We start from the raw sequence: 26,821 nt of genomic DNA, 5'->3' as shown, positions 1-26,821 counted from the left end.
GGTATATACGGTTGAGTTACCCGATTATGTAACTGCCCGAAATGAGTCCATGTTTCTTCTGCTGATACCCTTGAGTCAATTTCCCAGTGTTTAGCCGATGCCACAGAGTTGATTGTCTCCACATCATATGTTAGGACAGGTCAGCACAACAGTTTGACAGGCCATGTCAGCCATGAATTTGAATAAGATGGTTGCATGATCACTTCTTCTCAGAGGTGGGAGGGTAGTCATCTGACCACAGCATGCTCTGCACAACTAACGTGATAGTGGCCTGCAGCACAATTTATATGCAGCTGGTGTGATTCCGGTGCACATACTGTGATAACAGTTATTGCAGTCGTCACATTGCACTCCATCATCAACAGGGAAATAGATCGCAGGTCTGCCACAAATTTGTTTTGTGACTTCACAGGAAGAATAACAGAGAAAACTGATCTCTAGTAATGGTGTCTTTTAGGGCTTGACAGGTGATAGACACTGAACACAAACGAAAACAGAGGTTTGTGTATTACTGTACTTAACAGCAAGGAAGAAATTCGGCTTCTGTAGTTACAAAAAGACCTTGAAACATTTGGATACAAACATACTAAAAGATATACTCAAAAAGGAAAAAATACCAGTGCCGTTTTGTGTCTGTACTCAAAAAGTTCAGACGATGAACTTCTCTAGAATAAAGTTATACTTTTGGAGATAACTTTAACTGAAATAAATTCAGTTCAGGCGGTTAGTCTTGACTAGTAATTAAACAATCAATACCATACCATATAAAATATGTACCACTGTCCTGTTTAAATAGCGCGACTAATGTTTAACTACGACACTGTGAACCGCAAATTTATAGAACATTCCTTTTGAACTATAAACATCCGGATTTGTTATCTACCTAGTGCTTTTCAACAAGATATTTTGGTAATAATCGCCTTTTTTTTAATGGATCAAGTATGTTACGTATGGTATGACCTGAAAACGCCACGTTCGAATGTCTCACGAGTTATTGTCAAACCTCAGTTGCAATGAGGTTTGCTAACTTGTTTGGCCTTACGATTATCAACTTGTTTTGGATAGACTTTCACTATGCATATCCTTCCACTTCCAAAAACAGCAACCCCACCAATTTTAGGCGTTGGTTAAACCTCTTAAATATGGATATGTCTAGTAGTGACAAGAAATTGCTTGCTAACTCGATTTATGACATGTTTAGTTTCGCATATGATAGTTACTTAAAATATGGGTTCCCTTATGATGAACTAAACCCGATTGACTGCGTTGGCCGTGGTTATGATCACGAAGATCCTGATAATATAAATGTGAACGATGCTCTTGGTGACTATCTACTTACGCTTATAGACTGTCTCGATACATTGGCAGTAAGTGATGTACAGTTATTTACTTAGACTTTAGATCATGGGCAAAACCGAAGATTTTAGAAATGCAGTTAGTTTAGTAATCAAACACCTTTCGTTTAATCAAAAGACAAGGGTTCAAGTTTTCGAAGCAACTATTAGGTAAGCTACTAGTCAATTGTATTGTCTCAGAGTCCTAGGAGGTCTTTTATCAGCACATATAATCATTACAGACCCAACTGAGTCATTTGGCCATCTGCGACCACCGGGATATGATGATGAATTACTGAACCATGCACATAATCTAGCGAACCGGATGCTGAACGCTCTTTACGTAAGTTTTCCTCTTAACACTTTTAACAATTATCTATCAACCTGTAAGTAATTCAGATTCCGTATAAGATCCATCAGGGCTTTCTCAAAGATGACCAGACCAGACTAAACTTTAAAGCTGTCTTCAGTCTTCAGTAATAAGGATACTAAGTTGGTGAACATGTGTTAATCCTGACAGATTGCCTTCCAGTGAAGATCCAGCTTCTCCCTAAAAATACTCACTGGTGGGGCTGGTACCACTTGTTCGGATAAGGCGTTCCAGCGATTGAATACTCGATGAAAGAATCGGGACCCCACATTAAGTTTATTAGGTCGCGGTTTATGAACCTTCTTGCTATGATCTCAGAGATTATTAGTGCTGGACGGAGCGAGAAGAAAAGACATATTAACACCCAAATCATGATCTAAGATATGAAATGCCAGTACAAGGTCACCTCGCGTCCTACGATACGACAAGGTAAAAAGGTTTAGGCGTTTTAAGCTCTCATTGTTAAGGACTTTGGAAAAGCCCTTCACTAATTTTGTTCCCACTCGCTGAACACGCTCAAGTGAGTTAATATCCTTTATCAGAAAACGGCCAGTTACTTGGTACAGTACTCTAAGTGTGGTCTTACATAGGTGAAATATGAAATTCGGAGCATTTCCTCGTCAAAGCATTTGAATGCTCGGCAAAGTGACCATAACGCGCGAAAACCTTTGACAGCAGCTGCATTGCAATGCGTAGTTGTTTTCAAGTCATGGCCTAATAATACTCCTAAGTCTATGTTCTTGAACGCGTGGAAGAGATGTACCATCATTAGTATAATGGTAACTATTACCATGTCCGATGTGCATGAGTACTTCTAAGCACCAACCTCCAGCCCGTCTAACTAAATCGTTAAGTCAGCTTGGAGATCCAAATGACCAGTCTCACGTTTTGTTGTTCTCCAGATTTTTACGTCATGCGAAAACAATAATGTCGACGACTTAAGCAACAGCGGTAATTCACTAATGTGGCTAAGGAAAAGTAAAGGGCTAAAGATGGTGTCTTTAGGTATATCATTTTTGACTGGCTTGCATTCGGATAGCGTTCCACTGATCCTTAAGGATCAATCACATAAGAAGTTTCCTATCTATTCTTGTACAGCACTTGTTATTCCGAAACTCGAAAGCTTCTGCATAAGACCTGAGTGTGAAACGTCAAATGCTTTGCTAAAATCTATGAATATCACATCGACAGACAGACCGTTATCTAAGACTACTGTCCAATCCTCTCTCGCAATAAGAAAGTTAGTCAAGCATGAACGCTTGTTACGAAATCCATGTTGCTCGAGAGTTAAGAGATTGTGTGAATCTATGTGGCTTAACAACGTAACCTGAATTATCTTTTCAAGTAACTTAACGGCAATGCTAGTTAGACTGGCAGGCCGGTAGTTAGATACGATCTGTTTCTGACCATCCTTAATATATATACTGTTGTAAGGAGATACCACCGAACTATGTACACTTCGTTTAATATAAATCAATGTAACTGATGGTTCTGGTATACTTTGTTAAGAGTAATCCTCCTGAGCCATGTTCTATTAATCCCCTCTGGTTCCTCCCATACTTGCTTACTTTTTCGAAAATCGGATTCATCTCATTTAGATGATGACATTACTAGGTGTAACTCACCAAGTTCAAATTTGTATATTTTATTTCGAGCCGTACTTTTAGTTATAAGAGCTAGTCATACTACCCGGCTTCCCAGACTATAGTAGCTCGATTGGGTTTCTAACCTGAAATATGGTCGTTTAAGGTTGAGTGTCTTTACCGCCTGCCCAACGCTCTGATAAGCTCTTTAAAGAATGCCAGGAATCAGCTAGACTGTTATTTTGAGTGTTTTGTTTGGTTATTTGCAAGGGTGGGTAATTTTCCATGTTTTTAGTCAGTTCCGGAACGTTAGTTCGAACCCTACTTTCGGCTTTTGAACACCATTTTGACGCTATTGTATTTATTCGTTTCATGCTGTGATTTAAAGGACACACCAACTGGGATACCTTACCCCAGATTTCACCTAGATTCTGGCCTGAAAGATAATACAACAACTGAAAACTGCCTCGCTGGTGCTGGCTCCTTATTACTAGAATTCGGCTCCTTAAGTGCATTACTCAATGATTCTAGTTACGCTTCGATAGCTCGCCGCATTGTTTTAAATCTATGGAAAAAGCGTTCAAGTGTTTCTGGACTTTTCGGTAAGTCTTACCTTCTTGTCTGTTGTTTATGGTCCAATAACTCACTTTATTTTCTGCAAATATTTAGTCAGCACATGCAAGTAAATAATTAAATGGCTCTTACTCTATTAGATCCAATTTGGCTCACTTGTGTCTTACCAAACATTGTCATGTTTTAGTATTAGTACGATTATGTTATATGCATGTATATTATTATATATCATTATTTGAGGGTTTATTCAGAATTAATAACAAAATTGGTTATCCGATTTAAAAAGATCCTCTTACATTGTATTCACTTACTTATATTCAATATGTATTATTAATTTGTGATAGTTGCATGAGAGATTACATTATATGGTCTTGTATTTCAAACTTCTTGATACCTGATGAATATTCGAACAGTCAACTAGGTGTGAAAAGTGTTAATACTAATCATGAGATTAGTAAACGATAATAAAAACGAAAATAAAAAAAGGACGAATCGAGTGAAGATATTTCTTTTCAATAAGTTTTTGATCGCGAAATAATACTGATCATGTAATTAAATGACGCAATAATGGGAATTTTCACTAGTTTTGAAAATAGTAATTTTTACTTTTGCGAATAGTTTGTTGTCGTTTGTATTACTCATACATATTAAGATGCCTTATTGTCATAAATTATGCCACTCCCGAATTAATCAGCAATTAATTAATGGGGTAGTAAAACAATTAGTTTCAAAAACACACTTATGTTACTTTCAGCGCTTGAAGTCACTAACTTCTGGTCTGAGCCATGTTGGTAGATACAGACTGCTTAGTTGGGATCCGCGTGGCTATCATAATCAGTGGTTGGAGACTGTGTGTGACATGGTTCAGAATCGATTACAAAAGCGTCGGTGTATACACTCTCTGTCTTCCCTTAAACTATAAAAATTAAAATCGCTTCATATCTTTCTTTCTATGAACTAATTCTTTCTTCCTGTACTATATCCTTATACACAATCTTTCTTTTATATATTACTAGCATTGAAGTATGCATCTCCTTACGATGCTCCACTGCCTTGTGGGCTAGACCTTTAGGTCAAAGGCTCGGGGTGTGGCCCCCTAAGAAAACCACCTGCTTCGGTTTGGGCACCTGGGCAGTATCACAGCCCACACACACACAAGTATGGTGTGGCGCAGCATTGAAGTAACTACTGCTATGAATCCGGTGTTCACCTTATTGTGCTAATGAGGTATGGTAACTTGGACCGATGCACATATGTGCCTGAGTTACATCTTTTCTTTATGTTCTTCAGCATGAGAACTTGTGCAAATGTAATTTTTCTTACATTAAATTAATACAAAACATTTCAGTTTATTTTTACATTTATTTAGTACCCATCTATTTAGCTGTTTTGCTCCTCAAAATTTCAATTATCAAATAACTGTATAGTTTACAGTATAAGCATCTGACACTTCAACTTCTTTTTAAAAATCTAAAAGACATTCATGACTCTTTGATTTTCTAAGATCTTTTGTTTGTATTGGAAAAGTTTTCCAGATCAGTGTTTGATCTACATTTAATAATCGATTAAGCTAAAACGCTTTATTTCGAACCGTTTGTTTGTTTCTTGTTTCAGTTAAAACTTACATTAATTCTCATTCTTTTCTCTCATGTGACTAGAAGGTTATATGGTACAATTTTTAAATAATGAAGGAATGAATATCAACTAGCACTGACCTAATTTTCATTACAATCATATATAACAGTTATAATCAGATACGAAAAAATCAAATCAAATTTAGACAAATCTTTAAACTATAAAAATCTCAACTCAATTTCGTGATAGCTTAATATTTCCTTTGTATATTATGAGTCCTTGAAGCCCTCCAATCTCATTCTAATTTATTTAAGCTTGCAATATACAACTCGGAGGATGTTAAACTGGCAATTCTCTTTCTTCATTTTACTTCTCTCTATCATATGTTCTGTTAATTAGTTTTATGGTCGTTTATATTTTATTCTCCTAAATGATAGGTGAATTTCAGTGTCGAAAAGTAAGATCGATCAGCTTTTGTATTTTAATATCTAATTGAGAGTTTGTTGGGAATGTGTAATCCAATAGTTAAAACTTATGAGAAGCGAATCATTTTCGTCTAGGTTGAAATTTTATTACAGTAAATTATTCAGTGATAAACATGATTGATCAAATTACATTTCATTTGTAAGACGATTTATGTTAGTAACGAATGCGTTTGATTTGAATATTCTAATAGTTTTTTATTAATATATAGTCGATAAATTTATTGTATATTGATTGTTCATAGTGAGTTAACATGAGAAAGTTTGGTGTACTAAACTGTTGTTTTTATTCGAGTTAGTGGACGAAGAAAAGAAGCGAATAGAAGTAGCTTTGTTCACAGTATTAGAGTAGTGAATTATTCACACAGCTTAAGGATATATCAAAGTTAAATGTTTCATCAGATTTTTCTGTGCTTACATAGCTGTCCAATGTGGTCTTGTGATATTCTTTGAATAATCGGCTTATAATTCATCTTTATATTGTTTGCTTGAGTCTTCCAATTGATGTTTAGAACTGCAGTTGATTTAAACAAACATTAAAAAAGGAATTTAAACTTCGCCCCGTTGCGTAAGCTAGTAGCTATCTGGACTCAGTAGCTAAATGCATAACATGATGATGTTTGAAGCGGATGTTTCTGGGTTCGAGTCCTGGAGTGAACATCAACTCTGAAATCCAGGTATATCCAGCTGACGAGTCCTAAGTAGGACGAAATGCGGGTCCTGGATTCCACTGCTAACTACCATCCATGTTTGCTTATAATCGGCTTGTACTTTTTTGCGAAACGTTAGGGTTCACTTCTCGATGTATTGTAAGATTACAAATATTGTCCATTTATCAAAGTAACTATGATTTACTCTGGTCAGTTTAAATCTTAGGTATCAGTTACTGTAAATTATCAACATTTTATAAGGTTTTTAAATTTAAGTCTTTGCATCGTGGGCCATCATGGATTGGTAGCCTAATTAGTTAAAGCACACAAATTTTAACCAATAGATTTCACGTTGCAGCCTCTCTCCACTTGTTTCACTGGTCTTCACACAACTATATTGTCCCTCAAAGCGATTGAAGAAAACCACTCCTGGTAAAACAATTACATTGAAATGTATGCTGTAATTATTTTGTTACACATTGTTCAAATTAGTTGAATCAGTGCTGGACACTTTTCATAAAGTTGATCGGGAAATAGGTAGTTTGTTTATAATTCGGCGTACTGTTTGACTGACGTGTCATAACTCCGTATGTGTTTATGTCATATTAATTTATTCGACTGTAAGTCAGTGTATGCACATTAAGCCACGGCGTAACTCACTACTATTCGATCATCGATATCTTCTGAATGTTGTCTAACGAGTGACTATTGCCATATCAACCAAATAGTGTAAAAAGTACTCACTATAACCGTTTGTTTCACCTCGTACAAGGCAATAGTGACTACTAATATGCCGTGTAATATTTATTCCAGCAACTTTGAGAAAAGTCAATTGTTTTTTTGATTGTTTGGCATTTGTACAGGCTCAACAATCGATGTGGATTCAGGTGAATGGATAAATCGAATGAGTGGTCTCGGTGCTGGACAAGATTCATTTTTTGAATATTTACATAAAGTAAAATAAAATTTTAGCCTCTGTTACTAATCTTTTTTTGATTTCGCCTATATATATAGTGACGTCTGTGAGAAGAGAAACTTGTCGGAATATTCTGAGAATTCCACAAAGTTCTAAACACACAAAGCTGAATAAAACGATTATATATATAATGTCTTCATCGACAGAGATTTTCATAGATGTGTTGGCCCAAGTTACCAAGATCAAATTAATAAAATGTATAGCAAAAGAAATTGAAATCGCTTATTAGGGATAACATAAGAAAAACTATGCATTGAAAATTAATTTCGAAAATACAGTGATAATGTGTATATGAATGAATATTAGAATTCAAAATCGAGAACAATGTAACTAGTGAATTAGTCCATGCTATTTTGAATGGTTCTACGTCATCCAAAGTCTCCAACATCTGGTCCTGATTATTGTGCGAACCCCAACCAGGTAGTCTAAATAAACCAAAATAGGTCAGACTATCAGTCAATGACTAATGCTACTTTTTGGTTTGACTCCTCTAAATTTCTCCTGACCGAACCCTATGTCAGCATATATATGTAATTGTTAGAGGATTGAAAACTTCTGGGTATTCTGACATCTTTTTTGTCCTATTCTAGGGAATGCTTAGTAGTGCTTAACCTATTGCCTACATGAAATGGAATCCGAGACAATCATTAAATCACGTGTTCTAGTCTCGTTTCTCTTAATTCGATGTGAGAGATCGAGTATGATTGTCGTTATTCGCTCGCCTAAATAGCGTAACCCAATATTTGTTTAAACAAGTTTGTGCCTAATAAATGAATTACAAAAAGGCCACAAAGAAAATTATTTCCAAATGAATTGATTATTCACAAATAATCAAAATGATCAATCATGGTTATATATCACACCATTCTCTGTTTAATATGATTTTCAGATTAAAGTTATTTTCCAAAAAAATATAGATTGCTTTTAACAAATACCCTAATATCAGTGCACTGATATTACATTGATCGAGTGTACAATAAGGTTAGCATATCATCATTTCCAAGAAACATTAACTGTATTGTACACCAATAGCCATATTGAAAGTTATATAACACCCACCTAGCATAGACACTGGAGAAAAAAATTTATATCATAATATTATTATCATTAAAGCTTATTGTAAAAATGAAATTTAATTAAATATTGTATATTCAGGATTTATTACCATCAGTACAAATTGAATCACAATATCAGATCATTTAATCCAATGGATTGTATAGCAAATCAACTGATAGGATGAACTGACTACTTATCAATCAATGGAATTGTTCATTTTTGTCCTTCAGATCTTTGGAAACCGGAATATTACAATGGTATCTCGTTTGAAATCCTATAGCATCGGCTAGAATCTCCCAAGCACACATATATATATATATATATATATATATATATATATATATACTCTCAATTTGTACCTTCTTATTCAGTTTTCGTTAATAATATTGTTCATTTTAGGCATATATTCTATTTGGTGATAATCAATTGGGACAAATGTTCAATGAGGCATTAAGTAGTATTCAACATCATTTACGTACTGGTCGACCTCAATGTTTATCTGGTAGTGGTTCGCCACCAATCTATTGGAATGTTGATATGTCTTCTGGTAATAAAGTCAATCATTGGATAGATACATTACAGTCAGTCTGGTCTGGTGTATTAGTAAGTTTATTTCTTAATAATATCATAATCTTATCAATTAAGTTATAACTCCTCCATCCTAGCAATATCGATGAAAATATTAACCTAAAAGTAAACACAAGAACTAATGTAACGTAAAACACTCTTCAAAGGAAACTATATTAAACCTCCAACAACTTTTTACCCTCTCCTCAACTCATTAGAAACAAACCAAAGTAAAAGGTTCATTCACACCCTATCTGACAACGATACAGAAAAGAAAGTATGAGTATTTCTATAGTTATGTTAGTGTCTTTGAAGACCAGTTATTTAATATCAAAGTTTTATAGCGTCTGACCCGACTGCTTGCAGGCACCGTTTAAACATTCAAAATGATGATTTTCAAAGATATCCACCTTTATTCTGGTTCGGGTTGAATTTTTTATGAAATAATACATTTCTCAACCGGTTGTTTACGGTTGACTTTTTTAATCAAACTGCTGCAACGTTATGCTGATCGAATTGCCTAGTTTATTTATGCATTTTGAGTACTATGAGCTTAGTCGGTAGTGTTGAGCAGGATAAGAATTTCAAGGAACAAAAAACTATTACTTCAAATTTTAAGCTTACACAAAATCAAATTTTTAATAGTGGTCAATTACTTGGTCACTCATACGTAGAGTACAACCTTGTACATCTGTACTGGCTCATTTCACCACGTCACATTAACACAGAGAGATAAAAACGTCTAAAACAAGATGTATGTATCCAGAAAGAGACAGTAATAAATCTTTCTTTGTTCTGGTAGTATTACATCTTTTTTGTTACACCACTGTCATTTTTTTAAAATTCATAATTGACTGTTTTCAGCTCATATCTTTATTACCATTAATCTGTTCTCATTTAGTTCATTACAAAATCATCTACTGTTTGTGAACTCTATGATTTCTTATCACTAGTTTGATGTACATGAAATCTCCTTCTCAAACTTTATTTATTTATCCGGAAACAAACGATTTTTGTGACCTTATTAACTATTGGAACCTTCGCTACATTATGATATACATATTTATGTTTAATCACCCTCGTATGTATAAGTATGTCAATATTTATTATAACTTTAATTTTGAAATAGTATAGGTTGTAAGCAGCTGACGAGGACTTCGCAACATAAAATGAACTAATATTATTGTGCACCAATCTTCATGTTTGCCCTCTTCGAGAAATAGCCCAGTCAGCTCATTCCGATTTGATCCTGAATAATAGCCAGGATTTTATCCCGCTAGTACTTATATGCTTTTGAATAGTTCATAGTTTAATAATAGAAATAACAATCTATGCTGTTTACTTATAACTTCTCTCTATTTATTATGATTATTATTAATGTAGGTTCTTCATGGTGATCTAAATGAAGCAATTTGTCATCATGCTGTACATTATTTCATTTGGAAAATTTATGGTTTACCTCCAGAACGTTATAATATTATGACTGAGAAACCCGAACTGTACTTCTATCCACTTCGTCCGGAATTTGCTGAGTCGACATACCTTTTATATAGAGCGACGAAACATCCTTTTTATTTACATGTTGGCAAAGATATTATGGATGGTATCAATAAATATACTAAGACCGAGTAAGTTTCACATATGTGGTTAGTAACTGTTTGTCACATAAGTTTAACTATAGGACTTGAGAAATAGACTATTGTAATGAGACTGGAACTGAACTATATTATATCTTGATGCCAGAAAGAAGACAAACATTGCTGAAAGATAAGGAACTATTTGTCTGTTAACAATTAAAAACGTTCTTTTATCTTACCGATACACTCATATGCGAATAACATATATTAACTACTTGTCAACAAAATTCGGACTGATTCGGTACAAATGAGATATCGTACTCGATTTTGTAAAACCATAAGCCACGCTAAATTATGCACATTGAAATGTTATACAGAAATAGTAGTATCCTCAAGAAAATATCACTACTTGATGTCGCACTTGGCGGCCCCCTTAACACTTATCTACTCTAATTTGATTTTGTAGAGGATTCTTTCCAATTCGAAGGACAAAAGATGACATTTGGTGTACAAATTGAGTTGTCAGACACATGTACGAATAGCAAACAGACTTGCTATGGACACTACTATTTGATTGCATCTCCAGTCATTACTTCATTGCCTTGTTAATTAGACCTTTAGCTCAATGGCTTGTCACCTAAGACAACTGATATAACGTTAAGTTAGTGTGATAAATAATTTGACACAAACGGACTAAGTAAGCAAGAATGAGACACGCCTTAATCAATAACTTAGTGTATTCGACTCAGTATAGATTGATTGACAAAAAATATGCATAGAATACAACACAAAAAAATAAGGTACTATATATACATCATGTGTGTCAGTCCTACGATGTGACTAAGGATATAGTGATATATTTATTTGACTAATAGAAATACCATCCGACCAACTCGAATCTGTTAGGTTCAACGTGTACATGAGAAATTATCTATCTTATTTTCGGTTGTTTGTATAGTATCCTAGCCCTAACACAAATGTAATGATTATACTAATGAGGACAATGAACTGCTTGTCATGTGCACTCACCCTATCTGTTTACGGTTACTTGTAAATTATCAGTTCAATATTATCATGCTACAACAACTTAATATTATACATCATAGTTCCAGTCGTTTATAGAATAAGCTTAGGTAACTGTTAAAAACTAGGGTGTACTTAACAGCCGTTTTATTCTAGTATGAAACTCCTGATTGGTAGAAGTCTAAAACATCACCTGCGATCGAACCCAGGATATCCGGGTTGTGGGGTGAGTACTTAACCTTTAAGCATCCGTGTTGGTGTCCAATCATTTACATTTTAAATATCAGTCAATTCGCAATATTGTAGACCATTCTCTGATGCCGTTGGTGGATAAGTAGCTTGCACCCGACATGGTTGAATTCTACTTCTCACTCGAATTTCAAGAAATCACCTCTTGAAGATAGTCACTAATGGATACATTATGTTACTATTATATTATAATACTGTATAATAATATAATGTGCTTGCTTTGTTTCCCAGATGTGGATTTGCAACTATTCATAATGTAATTGATAAATCTAAAGAAGATCGTATGGAAAGCTTTTTTCTAAGTGAAACATTGAAGTACTTATATTTGGTGAGTTCAATAATACGGCTACTTACTTACGCCTGTTACTCCTCATGGAGAAGCATAAGCCGCCCACCAGCACTCTCCATCCAACCCTGTCCTGGACAATCCTTTCCAGTTGTTATTCATCCTTTTCATATCTGCTTCTATTTCACGACGTAGTGTGTTCTTTGGCCTTCCTCTTTTCCGCTTCCCTTCAGAATTCCAAGTTAGGGCTTGCCTCGTGATGCAGTTTGACGATTTGCGTAGTGTACGTCCTATCCATTTCCATCGTCTTTTCCTAATTTCTTCTTCAGCTAGAAGTTGGTTTGTTCTCTGCCACAGTAGGCTGTTGTTGATAGTATCCGGCCTCAATAATACAGTTATTTAGCTATAATTCATTTAACCTTGAAGTTCTCTTTACTTCAACCTCACAAATATTTTGTCCTTAAAAAGAACATTTCTGTTAGCATATGAGTAAAAGATTTTGTAAAATGAAGAAATATCTGTTTAGTATTAAATAGAAAATAGATTAGACGTGTGTGTCTTGTTGGGGAATGGAGGTGGTTACTTCGTGAAGAACAATTGAAACTGTCCTGTACTTCGTGTCTTGATAGTGCAGGAAATAATTTACTAAGTGCTGCCATTTTAAAGTATTGGATGTTGTCCCTTGATCATGTTCATGCATGTTTTCTCAGTGACTTTTGTACATATTGAAAGACGATAAAATATGTTTGAAAATGTATGGCGACCTGCTTAAATATCTGGGCTACCTGTTGCTGCCATCTAGATGTTTCAACAAGTTATCTAATTTTACTTGTTTTAATAAACCCTTATGGCTATTAATCTCACAACCTATTCAAGTGCGTTTCTGAAAAGTGTACAACCTTTCGTTGTACAAGATACAAAAGATCCAGTCAGAGATATCGTGGTTGCTGGCAATATACAGCGAAAAGAATGTACATTATTTAGATGTCGATTGACTGGATTGCTAACTTCTAACTGGCGATCACTCAATATTTATCGTCAGGATCTACCAAGAAGTAAAAAACGGAAACTTGTTGAAATACTTTGTGCTGAGAATTCTATATTCTACCAAAAGTATAATCTTTAATAAAGCTAATAATAATATTGACAGTAATAATATTTCACGGAAATTTGACTCTAATTACACAAAATAAAGAATTTGTAAGAGTCATAGTTTTAAATTTTTAGACCACAGTATAGTAGGTTCAGACGTTATAATAATTGCATTCTATATATTCGTTTTCTAAGGTCATTTTCGAAAATACATAACTAATGACTTACCCAGTCATCATTGAATGGAGTGTGAGTATACATAGAGTAGGTCAAGAATTCACGGTTGGGGCGTAGTACCAGTTCGGCCTAAATATATATTTTGTATTGCTTCCATTTATTACATTACTCTTCGGTTTACTAGTTTATTAATATTTTGCCTTGGGTATCTGGACTCGGGTCATAACATAACACACTATGGAAGATTTTCAGTTTTTCAAAAATTATTTTCATCTTCTGCAATACTGTTATTCTCCTCCAGTAAATTTGGACTTTTCTATCTACTGGAATTTCCCGTATGATAAGATGTCCTTCATTTTTACGGCAACTGAAAGTGATACTCCATGTACTACCGTCGTCGTTGTAAGATGCTGACCCTGTTTATGCATTTATGCGCGATTTATGTTCCGCCTGTTGCCCTTCTAGGATTGCTGCCGGTCCGGAGCCCGGATGAAGGAGGAGGCTTGAGGATGGGTTTCGTAAACATCCCGTAGAAAACAAAATTGCTAAATGAACGCTAACCAGAAAAATTCATTTAAACTCTACAATGGGAGTCAAAGGATCTTCATTTAGAAGAGTTATGACGCCTCATAATGGAAGCCCAGATTTTTCGAAAGTCACGAGGCCGATGCCCCTTCCAACAACTAGACCAGCAATTAATATAGGTACATGGAATGTCGGGACAATGTGGGAGACCGGGAAGACTAATCAAATAGCTACGGAAGTCAGGAGATACAACTTGATGGTGTTCAGAATAAGTGAAACCGATTGAACCCTATCTGGACACAAAAGAATAGATTCGGAAGAGTTGTTGTTGTACTACGTTCATGAAGAAGGAAATACCTCTCACACACAGTGAGTTGCACTGATGTCCAAAGAGGCACGATAAGCACTTAAATAATTGGAATCTCATGAACCCGTAATCATCAAAGCATCTTTCAAAACAAAGAAGGAAGTAATCGCAATCAGTGTTTTCAGTGCTATACACTCACCAATGATATCAATGACGACAATTAAGATCAGTTTCATGGAAGACTGCTCAGGAAAGGACCTGACCATCCTGATGGGAGATCTAGACGTCAACGTCGGAATGAACAACACCGGGTATGAAATTATCATGGGACGACATGGACTGACTGGGAGAAAGGGACGAGAATGGTGAGAGACTTGTACACATTTATGTGCATTCAAAAAGATGATTATAGGCAGTACAATATTCTCCCACAAACGCATACACAAAGCTGTATGGGTCTCACTGGACTGCACTACAGAGAACTAGGTCGATCATATTTACTTCAGTAAAAAATTCAGATAGTCAGTGAATGATGTGAAAACAAAGGGAGTGGCTGACCTAGCTTCAGATCACCACCTGGTGGTTGCCAAGACGAAACTGAAGCTAAAGAAGCAATGAACAACTGGACAAACAGAATTAAGAAGGTTTAATTCAGCCTTCCTTCAAGATACTAACGAACACAACGAATTCAATATAGCTCTGAATAACAGGTTCCAAGCCTCACAATATGTACTGGAAGAAGAAACTACTATGGAGGACAACTGGAAAGGTATCAAAGAAGCACTAATTTCAACGGGTCAGGAGATGCTGGGGCGCAAGAAGCATCATCATAAGGAATGGGTCACTATCGAAACCCCGGGTATGATTCAAAGAAGGAAGAACAACAGACTAACAAGAGCAGAGAAAGCCGAGCTTCAGACCGAGTACACAGAAGTAAACAAAAGAGTAAAGAATAGCATTAGAGCCAACAAGCGAAAATATATGGAAAATCTAGAAATGATCGCGGAAAAGCTGCGAGATAAATCAATATGAGACAGCTATATGATGCAACGAAAAGACTGTCAGGAAAATATAGTAAATCAGAGCGGCTAGTGAAAGATGAAGGAGGCAAGCCAATCACTGAGATTGAAGAACAGTGGAACAGGTGAGTAAAACGCTTTGAAGATCTCTAGAACAGACCAGCCTATCAGTTTGTGTTCTGTTGTCTCACTTGATCGATGGTTGGAATTCGATTTATCAAAAACTATCTAGATAGTGAATTGGTCACAGAATAAATATCCCAAGAAGCCACTCGTTTTCATCAACACACCACATATGCCGATAACTTATCAAATCATCCTTATTTACATATGATTATTTCTGTAGGTTTTTTTCATTTCGACATCTCAATATATTTGGGAAGTTAATGGAAAGATGGATCTAGTAACAGATTGAGATCTTCATATTTGCATTGATGTTTTGTTCTTATTAAGCCCTAATCAAATGTATCTCATATTCCACTACCTATCCAGGGTCTAAAGTAGAATGAACGTGTAAATCTAAATATTAGAGTCAAGCTAATTGAATTCCCACCAAATGCCTCGGTACGGATGAGAGTGGGGAGAGTCCGCTCTCCCTCTCGAAATTCTCTCACATGGCCACGTGTGTACAGCCACTGACAGGGAAGTCTTAGTCACTGCCTTCTCGCCAACATTACTGTTGTTTACGAAATTGAGAGGACGAAAAGCGAGTGTCCGGCGCTTTAACCGGGTCGGTGGATATAAAGGATCCACCTAGGGGAGTTGGGAAACCCTGATTCTGAACCAGTGGTTCACATGGGCTCCCGAATCCTGGGGGAGCAAATGACGTGTGAACCCGTTGTTGGTTACCGGCTACCATGGAGCTACATCTCACGCTGTCTCACTGCCTTATGGATTAGACCTTTAGATCGAAGGCTCCGAGTATGGCCTCCTAAGGAATCCACCTGCTTCGGTTCGGGCACCCGGGCAATATCACAGCCCTCACACAAATCAAATAAGATTTGTTTGGCGCATATGTATCTAGTGCCCCCTTGTACCAGTATTTATGTGTTCAAATAAAATAAAATAAAAATAACTAATTGAATTCATAAAAAGTTGGCTAATTCACTTTTAGATTTTTGCTTGAGATCATGAATTAATTGATGTTAGACCACCGTTGGAAACCTGGAAGCACTGGACGGCCGTTTCGTCCTAGTGTGGGACTCCTCAGCAGTGCGCATCCACGATCCCGCACCCCGCGGGATTCGAACCCAGGACCTACTGGCTTCGCGCCTGAGCACTTAACCATTAGACCACTGAGCCGGCATCCAATGGTGTTAGTGTCTAACATCAACCAATCCACGAAATTGCGCGACCACCTTCCATTGTACTGAGGTAGATACCTGTCTCTACCCGACACGGATTAGCTCCACTGGTCACGACTTCTCACTAGAACTCCGAGAATTCCCTCACGAAGCTAGTCACTAGTGAGCACATGTTAATTATCAGTATGGGGGTTGTGGAGATTGTTAAGTTTTTGGTTGAGATCATCATCAACAACACATTATGAATAAACCTTGAAAAATTATCAATCATTATCACTGTAATTACCATTACATTTATTCCTTCATTTGATTTTTTTCGTAGTTATTCGATGAATCTAATCCTGTCAATGTGAATGAATATGACTATGTATTCAGTACTCAAGCACATTTATTTCCAATTAAACGAATTCAAAATCTAGTGAAAAATCTTCATATGAATCCATTTTCTTTCCTCAATAACTCTCAGGGTTATGAATTTGTGAAAAACAGCTCTGTAAGTATTTAATTTCTTATTCATACGATGAATTATTACTATTATTATTATGATAATCAGCTGTCATTGGGAGAATGACCATTTAGTTATTCAGAAACGTAGGACCTAGAACATGTATACATCGCAACACAGTGATAAAATTAACAAAGCCAATCATTGAATGGTTAGAATGATAGCAGTGTTAATGGTAGTAGAAAACATTGGACATAGAAAATGATTCATATTCTCTGTCCTCCCATTTTACACAGTCTGTTTAAGTTTCCAGTGTACTAAGTATCAATAGTTAGAGTAAGAGACCTCTAATTGCATTTTTTGAAATGATTTTCATTCAGTTAATTAGTTTTTATCAGCTTTATTCCTCTTACACACATATATATCAATCTAAGTCCCAACATATTACATCATCATTAAGCGGAAGCTAACCAGATGAAAGGAATTGAGAAAGAAATGGCATCAGGTTCACTAGGAAGATATATTCAAAAATACCAATTCCAAAGAAACAAATGAAGCAAGTTAAAGTATGTTTGGATTAACAGTTCAAAGTGAATTGAGTGAATGAATATAACTCCCCCCTCCACTACTACTGAATTTACACGATGTACCACTCAACATCTCCAATTATAAAAACTTGAATGCATTACTGTAATGAACGACAACTTCGTGGGAGAAACCAATTTATTGTTTAGTGCAAAATTAGTGTCTTCGTAAATTATGAAAATCATACATTAAATTCTTCGTTTGCACATCTTCCATCTGTTGTCCTTTACATCGTTCATGATTCTCCCAATTCTATTTTTATTCCAATTCCTTTCTATGCTTGTCAGTTCAGTCTTCTTTTGACAAGCATTCCACTTCTGATTGGTGTTACGTACTACTTACATCTGTCAACATGAATAACATGCACACATTATTACCCATGCATTAGGGGAGAGTTTACAGGGAAGATAGCAGATTTTTCTAAAAAGTGCAAAGAAAACTATACCAATATTGGCAAACTGGGAAGGTGACTACAGAGCTCAAGGAACAAGTGATTAAGTCTAGCCACACAAAGTGATTTTGAGAACAGCTAATAATGTGTTATCTCCATACTTGTAAGGCCTTATCACAAGAGACAGGAATCCGTGAGCTAAGGTGAAAAGTGATATTTTTTAGGGTAGAGCTTTACTAACGTCTTCCTTCTATTATGAGAAGAAGGTATCATCATCATTATCACTGATTCTCACTGTGGTCGGAACACTCCACTGTCATCATACTCTAGTATCAGTAACCTTAACGTTCTCCAACCAATCTGTCTAGTATAGTAAGATCTCAAGATACAAGTTAGCGTTTTTTAGCGAGTTAGTTTTCTACGGGATGGGGACGCTAACCCCATGCCCAACCCTCCTCCTTTATCCGGGCTTGGGACCGGCAGCAGCCCCGGAGGGACTCCAGGCGGAGTATTCTATCCATTATAGTTTGATTCAATCATCACCATTTAAAAAATATATTTATTCATTTTTAAAGTTATTTTTCTACCCTGTAGAACTTGATTTCTCATTTCTTTTCGTTTCATTTTTTAAATCATTTCTTCTATAGTGTCCCAATATTAAATTGACCACTTCTCAATATCCAATGAATGATGATCTTTGGAAAGCAACAGGTATTTATGTTAATGCAAAATTTGCTTCCTTACCCCAATATAAACTGTGATCTTTAGATGTATTCTTTTTTTCTTCTAATAATCATTATTTTGTTGTTGTTGTTGTTGTTGCTATGATTATTATTGATTTATTGGTGTATTTTTAACCTTTTCTTTTTACTGGAAACTAAAAACAAACAAAGAAAGTAAATTATTACATTCTTCTATTGTTACATCATTACTATTTGACCTTAGTAACAATAATGATGATGATGATAATAATAATAATAATTATTATTATTATTATAAGTGAATAATGAGAATGACCAGCATATGTATCTTAAACTCATTAATATGTTCAATAATTTCTCTTTAAAATGCTCAATTATCATTGTTATTTTTTATTAAAAAATACGTAATGTATGTATGTACTACTTATTTACTTATTATTATTGTTAATATTATTTTTGTAGTTATTAACCATAGATGCGATAATTATACTCAGGAGATTGTTCTTTTTTGTTTTCTTAATGTCCAATAAATTGCCTTGTTTTTCTATTGATTGAATAATGTATTTAAAGACATATATATATATATGTATATGTGAAGGAAGAATATTCTTATCAACTGATTATGTCTTGTCGATTGAATGCTACTTGTTATATTTGGTCGTCACTGATTATTGTGTCAGAAACGCTTATCACTTATACTGAAACGAGGGACGCGAAAGTAAGAACATAAAGATTGGTATAAGTGAAGATTTATTAACCCCAAAACTTGATGATGATCTAGTCGAAAATACACTCATTTATGTGTTGATTGTACAGTCATTCAGCTACAACGTAGGATCAGGCACATATATGCATCGGTTCAAGTTGCCATACCTCATTAACACAACAAGATGAACACTGGATTCATAGAAGTAGTTACTTCAATGCTAGTAATATATAAAAGAAAGACTGCATATTAGGATATAGTACAGGAAGAAAGAATTAGTTCGTAGAAATAAAGGTATAAAGCAATTTTAATTTCATGGTTTTAGGAAAGACAGAGAGTGTATACACCTACGCCATTGTGATCGATCCTAAGCCATGTAACACACAGTCTCCAATCCTCGGTTACGGTAGACACGCGGACCCCAACCAAGTAGTCTTTATCTACCAACATGGCTCAGACCAAAAGTTAGTGACTTTAAGAACTGATGCCACTGTTTGGTTTGGCCTCCTCTAACTTTCTTCCAACCATCTTCAACACCGGTTAGCATTGCGCGTCGTGGTAATAGGTTTTCAGGCATAGGCAACACGTGGCTCAACCATCTCAGTCAACGCGTCCGACTATTTCACTCCCTATTCTTAGTTCAGGTGTTGACGCAGACCAGTTCTGAAGCAACAACTTGCATTTATAGGGAGAGAAGCGCATTCCAAGCATTCTGGGATTGTCTAGTGCTACTAAAAGACTGCATTTTATCAGCGTCTTCACCAAACAGGACTATGTCATCTGCGTATTCTAAGTCGATAAGTAGACCTCCTGGAAGGAGATCAATACCCGAGAACTCAGTCGACGAGAAAGTTATTTCCATCAGTAGATCTATGATGAAGTTAAACAAAAATGGAGAAAGTGGACAGCCTTGATGTACACCACTTGAGGTTGTAAAAGCAGATGACAGTTCTCCATGTCAATTAAATACAAGAATATCGTATATGATACAGAATAAAATATCATACGAGCAAACCTAACAACTACTACACTGAATGATCATCATATTGAGTCAGAACAGAAGTATTGTTGAACAAAATTCATAATTAGTAAATCAATTGGTTTTATTCTCGTCCTGTCATCAACAACTTCTTTTCAGGTTCTATGAATGACATTAAATTGAAATGAATAATTCAAATAGTGATTAGGTTTTAGTGTAAAGTATATTGTTTTCAAAATATATAACCTTTTGAAGTTTACGATTGTTTGATCAAATACAATTGTTTACTGCCGAGATGAATAATATGCTTTGTTAACAATGGAATCAGCTTATAAGTTAAAATGAAATTTTGTTTCTTAAAGATTCATAATTAGAATGTTTTGAACAGGAAAACAAAAAGCCCTGACAAACTAGGAAAGCTGTTTTTCGGGACGTTATTCCATTTTATTCAAACCTTGTAAAACACATTTATTTTTATCCCTAATCTATTCTACGGAACATAAGCTTTCGTCTGATGTATGGTTCATTGACATACCCGTTTTTGTTCCGAAGCTTTTATAATTTAAACATTATATTTTACACCCTATTTTCTACTCTGATTCCTAGCTTTGGACGTAATTGTATTTTTCCTAATTACTGTACGTTGTGGTCGGGTTAGTCACCTATTTATTCATGTACATTTTTACACTAATCCGAAATCAGAAGAGAAACCAGAAATCGGGAATAGATCGAGTGGTGTTCCAGTTGTCTTGTCTTCTCTCATTCTCGTGCTTGTCAGCCAATCAGGTGATAGAGTAGTTTCCTTCTCTCTACCCCACTTCGAACTCACGCGTACTGGCCTCAAGGTTAGGTCGCTCAGCCTATCGCGCCAAGGTCTTAATCTGGATTAGATAAGTATCCTCAGCACCAAAAGTGTGTAGACAGACCAAAGGACATAACAAAGAATAAAAATGAATAAGTTGGAAGAAATAATAGTGCAATTGTAAATTCCATTAGATAATTATGTGAAATTAGTAAGAAATAATAAAGATGAATACTAAGTAAGTGTACAATGTTATCAGAAGGGGTTTGCGGAGATTTTACTTAACCATTAGGCCAGTGAGCCGGCATCCAACGGTGTTAATGTCTAACTTCGGGGTGCGGGATCGTGGATGTGCACTGCTGAGGAGTCCCATACTAGGACGAAATGTAGAATGTATCTGTAGAGGCAAATTTCCCTATATCCGACTCCAATAAATGATATCCCGTTAACTGAGTATTTAACGCTGGCTAAATCTCCTAGCAGAGTTATGGATTTACTCGAGATTATTCAGAAGCCTGAACACCAGTTGTAGAGATATTTTATTGTTAAAGATTGATGAAATCAGCAAGCAGGCTCATGATGAAACCAAGAGTGTGTGTGTTTTAAAAATCCATATATATTTTTGTGTTAATGAAGTATGGATAAATTATTGGTTGTGTGTGTATTACAACCAATCGGAGAATAGAATAAAAAATGACATGTGTTAATCAAACTCACACAGAAAATTACATGGTGGATCAAGTGTCTAAATTACAGTGAGCAGATAAATAATACAAGAGTTGAATGGGCTTACTACATATTTATCAAATTAGTGATAACTGTTTTCTTATAATAGTACTTAATTACGCCTGTTACGCCTCCTGAAGAAGCATAGGCCGCTCACCAGCATTCTACATCCAACCCTGTCCTGGACAATCCTTTCCAGTTGTTATTCATTCTTTTCATATCCGCATCTATCTCCCGACGTAATGTGTTCTTTGGCCTTCCTCTTTTCCGCTTCCCTTCAGAATTCCAAGTTAGGGCTTGCCCCGTGATGCAGTTAGATGATTCTTGTAATAGTACTGTTAATTATATAACATTTAAGTGATAGTGGCGGTTTATTGACAGGCTGAAATATAATTTGATATCCTTGCGTATTATTGTGAAGGACCAAAGTAGGAAATATATGTGAATTTCATAAAACGATGCAGAGAATTTTGTAAACTAGTCGGAGTTTCTTGATACCATTAAAAAATATCTACTTCAAATGAGATGATTCGTTCTGTTCAGCATCATCTGAGGGTTTTTTAAAGAGTGATCCATTTTAAAAAAATTATTAACGACTGCTGTTGTGATGGCAGGTGTACAAAATCTGATACTCATATACGATGTGCTACGTGTTAACCCCCCCTTCCAAGTAACTACTTGGGAGAGAATACAAGAGCGAGTCAGAAAGGGTATTGGACTACCGAATGAAATGAACAAATACTCATTCATATATATACCACTCTAATCTTTAGGAAATTGATGCACTTCTTAACCAAGCAAATGCACTTATCCTTCAGGTCACTTCGGATTGATTTTCCATATTACCTTTCCCTTCTAAAAATAAGTCTTGTTCTTTGAATGTAACTGATGGCGTTCAGGAAATGTCATCCTCTTGATGACTTTCTTGGGGTCTGGCCATCACTTCTTCCTCACTGATTCTGATGCTTCAAAGTGACTGTCAATTAAATAATCTAGTTGCAGGTTCGAGCTGGGAGGTACTTTATCTGAATTTAATCGTCGGTCACGGATGAGGCATACATGTCGCTCATTAGCAAACTGACGTTCAATTCTCTTCGCCTTGGGTTTATAATCTCACCTTCTCCTTGTGAATTCATGCTATCGAATGAAGGTCGAATCTTCCTTCCGAACACTGACTCAGCAGGAGAGATCGATTTCCTAAGGATCAGAGTGGTATATATATGAATGAGTATTTGTGCATTTTATTCGCTAGTCCAATGCACTCTCTCGCTCACTCTTTGTTCTCGTCCAAGTAGTTAGTTGGGAGGTTAACGCGTAGCACATCGTGTATGAGTATCATATTACGGAACCTGCTGTCAGAACAGTAGTCCTGTAAGAAAACTATTTTCCTGACATTGGCAATCGCGGTATTGTTTCACTTCTTACCAACGAAGCGATAATGTTTTTAGTGTTGTATGAATTTTACAACGTTATGATCTGTTACAAATATTTACAAGTTTAAGTTGGCCCACTTCACATAATAACAGGATAAAATTGACAGAGTCAAAGTGACGATATCAGTATCATCGCGAAGCTATACATCGATATCTTAGTTAAGACAAATTGAATTAAAAATTAACATTTAGTGCATACAATTGGATCACTGTGATCAGTTACACGTAGGCAGTCAATTATGTAGAACTCAATTTTTTCCCATTTTTCTGAATAATTGTGCTTTTTGTCGTTAATGATGCTACTGGGCTTTTAAAAATGATGAAGGTAGAGTATTTCTCTTTGTCTACATTAGCAAATGATTGGTAGTGAAGCGTAATTTTTAATGTTTATCTTGGAACTAATACTAGCTTACTTACTTACTTACACCCGTTACTCCTAATGGAGCATAGGCCGCCGACCAGCATTCTCCAACCCACTCTGTCCTGGGCCTTCTTTTCTAATTCCATCCAATTCTTGTTCATTATTCTCATGTCTATCTCAATTTCCCGACGTAATGTGTTCTTTGGCCTTCAGGATTCCATGTGAGGGCTTGCCTTGTGACGCAGTTGGTTGCTTTCCTCAATGTGTGTCCTATCCACTTCCAGCGCTTCTTCCTAATTTCTTCCTCCGCTGGGATCTGGTTTGTTCTCTCCCACAGTTGGTTGTTGCAGATAGTGTAAGGCCAACGGATCCGAAGTATTTTGCGTAGACAGCTGTTAATAAACACCTGTATCTTCTGGATGATGGCTTTCGTAGTTCTCCAGGTTTCTGTCCCATACAGTACAACCGTCTTGACATTTGTATTGAAAATTCTGATCTTGGTGTTGTTTGACAGTTGTTTTGAGTTCCAGACGTCCTTCAGTTGTAAATACACTGCTCTTGTTAATACTACCTGCTTCCTAAAAACTAAGGTATGAACTCTGGTTAGTGAAGTTTGAAGTGATCACTAACCAGAGTTCATACCTTAATTTTTAGGAAGCAGGTAGTATTAACAAGAGCAGTGTATTTACAACTGAAGGACGTCTGGAACTCAAAACAACTGTCAAACAACACCAAGATCAGAATTTTCAATACAAATGTCAAGACGGTTGTACTGTATGGGACAGAAACCTGGAGAACTACGAAAGCCATCATCCAGAAGATACAGGTGTTTATTAACAGCTGTCTACGCAAAATACTTCGGATCCGTTGGCCTTACACTATCTGCAACAACCAACTGTGGGAGAGAACAAACCAGATCCCAGCGGAGGAAGAAATTAGGAAGAAGCGCTGGAAGTGGATAGGACACACATTGAGGAAAGCAACCAACTGCGTCACAAGGCAAGCCCTCACATGGAATCCTGAAGGCCAAAGAACACATTACGTCGGGAAATTGAGATAGACATGAGAATAATGAACAAGAATTGGATGGAATTAGAAAAGAAGGCCCAGGACAGAGTGGGTTGGAGAATGCTGGTCGGCGGCCTATGCTCCATTAGGAGTAACGGGTGTAAGTAAGTAAGTAAGCTAGTATTAGTTCCAAGATAAACATTAAAAATTACGCTTCACTACCAATCATTTGCTAATGTAGACAAAGAGAAATACTCTACCTTCATCATTTTTAAAAGCCCAGTAGCATCATTAACGACAAAAAGCACAATTATTCAGAAAAATGGGAAAAAATTGAGTTCTACATAATTGACTGCCTACGTGTAACTGATCACAGTGATCCAATTGTATGCACTAAATGTTAATTTTTAATTCAATTTGTCTTAACTAAGATATCGATGTATAGCTTCGCGATGATACTGATATCGTCACTTTGACTCTGTCAATTTTATCCTGTTATTATGTGAAGTGGGCCAACTTAAACTTGTAAATATTTGTAACAGATCATAACGTTGTAAAATTCATACAACACTAAAAACATTATCGCTTCGTTGGTAAGAAGTGAAACAATACCGCGATTGCCAATGTCAGGAAAATAGTTTTCTTACAGGACTACTGTTCTGACAGCAGGTTCCGTAATATGATACTCATACACGATGTGCTACGCGTTAACCTCCCAACTAACTACTTGGACGAGAACAAAGAGTGAGCGAGAGAGTGCATTGGACTAGCGAATAAAATGCACAAATACTCATTCATATATATACCACTCTGATCCTTAGGAAATCGATCTCTCCTGCTGAGTCAGTGTTCGGAAGGAAGATTCGACCTTCATTCGATAGCATGAATTCACAAGGAGAAGGTGAGATTATAAACCCAAGGCGAAGAGAATTGAACGTCAGTTTGCTAATGAGCGACATGTATGCCTCATCCGTGACCGACGATTAAATTCAGATAAAGTACCTCCCAGCTCGAACCTGCAACTAGATTATTTAATTGACAGTCACTTTGAAGCATCAGAATCAGTGAGGAAGAAGTGATGGCCAGACCCCAAGAAAGTCATCAAGAGGATGACATTTCCTGAACGCCATCAGTTACATTCAAAGAACAAGACTTATTTTTTAGAAGGGAAAGGTAATATGGAAAATCAATCCGAAGTGACCTGAAGGATAAGTGCATTTGCTTGGTTAAGAAGTGCATCAATTTCCTAAAGATTAGAGTGGTATATATATGAATGAGTATTTGTTCATTTCATTCGGTAGTCCAATACCCTTTCTGACTCGCTCTTGTATTCTCTCCCAAGTAGTTACTTGGAAGGGGGTTAACACGTAGCACATCGTATATGAGTATCAGATTTTGTACACCTGCCATCACAACAGCAGTCGTTAATAATTTTTTTTAAAATGGATCACTCTTTAAAAAAAACCCTCAGATGATGCTGAACAGAACGAATCATCTCATTTGAAGTAGATATTTTTTTAATGGTATCAAGAAACTCCGACTAGTTTACAAAATTCTCTGCATCGTTTTATGAAATTCACATATATTTCCTACTTTGGTCCTTCACAATAATACGCAAGGATATCAAATTATATTTCAGCCTGTCAATAAACCGCCACTATCACTTAAATGTTATATAATTAACAGTACTATTACAAGAATCATCTAACTGCATCACGGGGCAAGCCCTAACTTGGAATTCTGAAGGAAGCGGAAAAGAGGAAGGCCAAAGAACACATTACGTCGGGAGATAGATGCGGATATGAAAAGAATGAATAACAACTGGAAAGGATTGTCCAGGACAGGGTTGGATGTAGAATGCTGGTGAGCGGCCTATGCTTCTTCAGGAGGCGTAACAGGCGTAATTAAGTACTATTATAAGAAAACAGTTATCACTAATTTGATAAATATGTAGTAAGC

General features: G+C 36.1%; 1 protein-coding gene across 3 annotated transcripts; it reads left to right on the top strand.

The window, feature by feature from the left end:
* The first annotated feature begins 743 nt into the window (after window positions 1–743).
* On the top strand, window positions 744–19,351 carry EDEM1_1 (ER degradation-enhancing alpha-mannosidase-like protein 1). Of its 3 annotated transcripts, none has more exons than XM_051213939.1 (10): window positions 744–1,155; window positions 1,202–1,367; window positions 1,402–1,677; window positions 3,676–3,889; window positions 7,431–7,522; window positions 8,999–9,202; window positions 10,550–10,794; window positions 12,247–12,343; window positions 17,048–17,218; window positions 18,794–19,351. In XM_051213939.1, the coding sequence occupies exons 3-10, from the start codon at window positions 1,660–1,662 to the stop codon at window positions 18,905–18,907; spliced, it is 1,155 nt and encodes a 384-aa protein (XP_051069958.1). In that variant the 5' UTR covers window positions 744–1,155; window positions 1,202–1,367; window positions 1,402–1,659; the 3' UTR covers window positions 18,908–19,351. The 3 variants fall into 3 exon arrangements, with proteins under 3 accessions (XP_051069958.1, XP_035586594.2, XP_051069959.1); XM_035729493.2 differs by having other exon boundaries at window positions 744–1,367; window positions 1,402–1,505; window positions 1,536–1,677; window positions 18,794–19,180; XM_051213938.1 differs by having other exon boundaries at window positions 744–1,367; window positions 1,402–1,505; window positions 1,536–1,677; window positions 10,550–17,218; window positions 18,794–19,180.
* The last annotated feature ends 7,470 nt before the right edge of the window (window positions 19,352–26,821 follow it).

The sequence above is a fragment of the Schistosoma haematobium genome, chromosome 3 (genome assembly GCF_000699445.3).
Source record: "Schistosoma haematobium chromosome 3, whole genome shotgun sequence".
NCBI lineage: Eukaryota > Metazoa > Platyhelminthes > Trematoda > Strigeidida > Schistosomatidae > Schistosoma > Schistosoma haematobium.
Note: the sequence above shows the minus strand (reverse complement) of the source record. Positions and strands in the feature narration are given on the sequence as shown.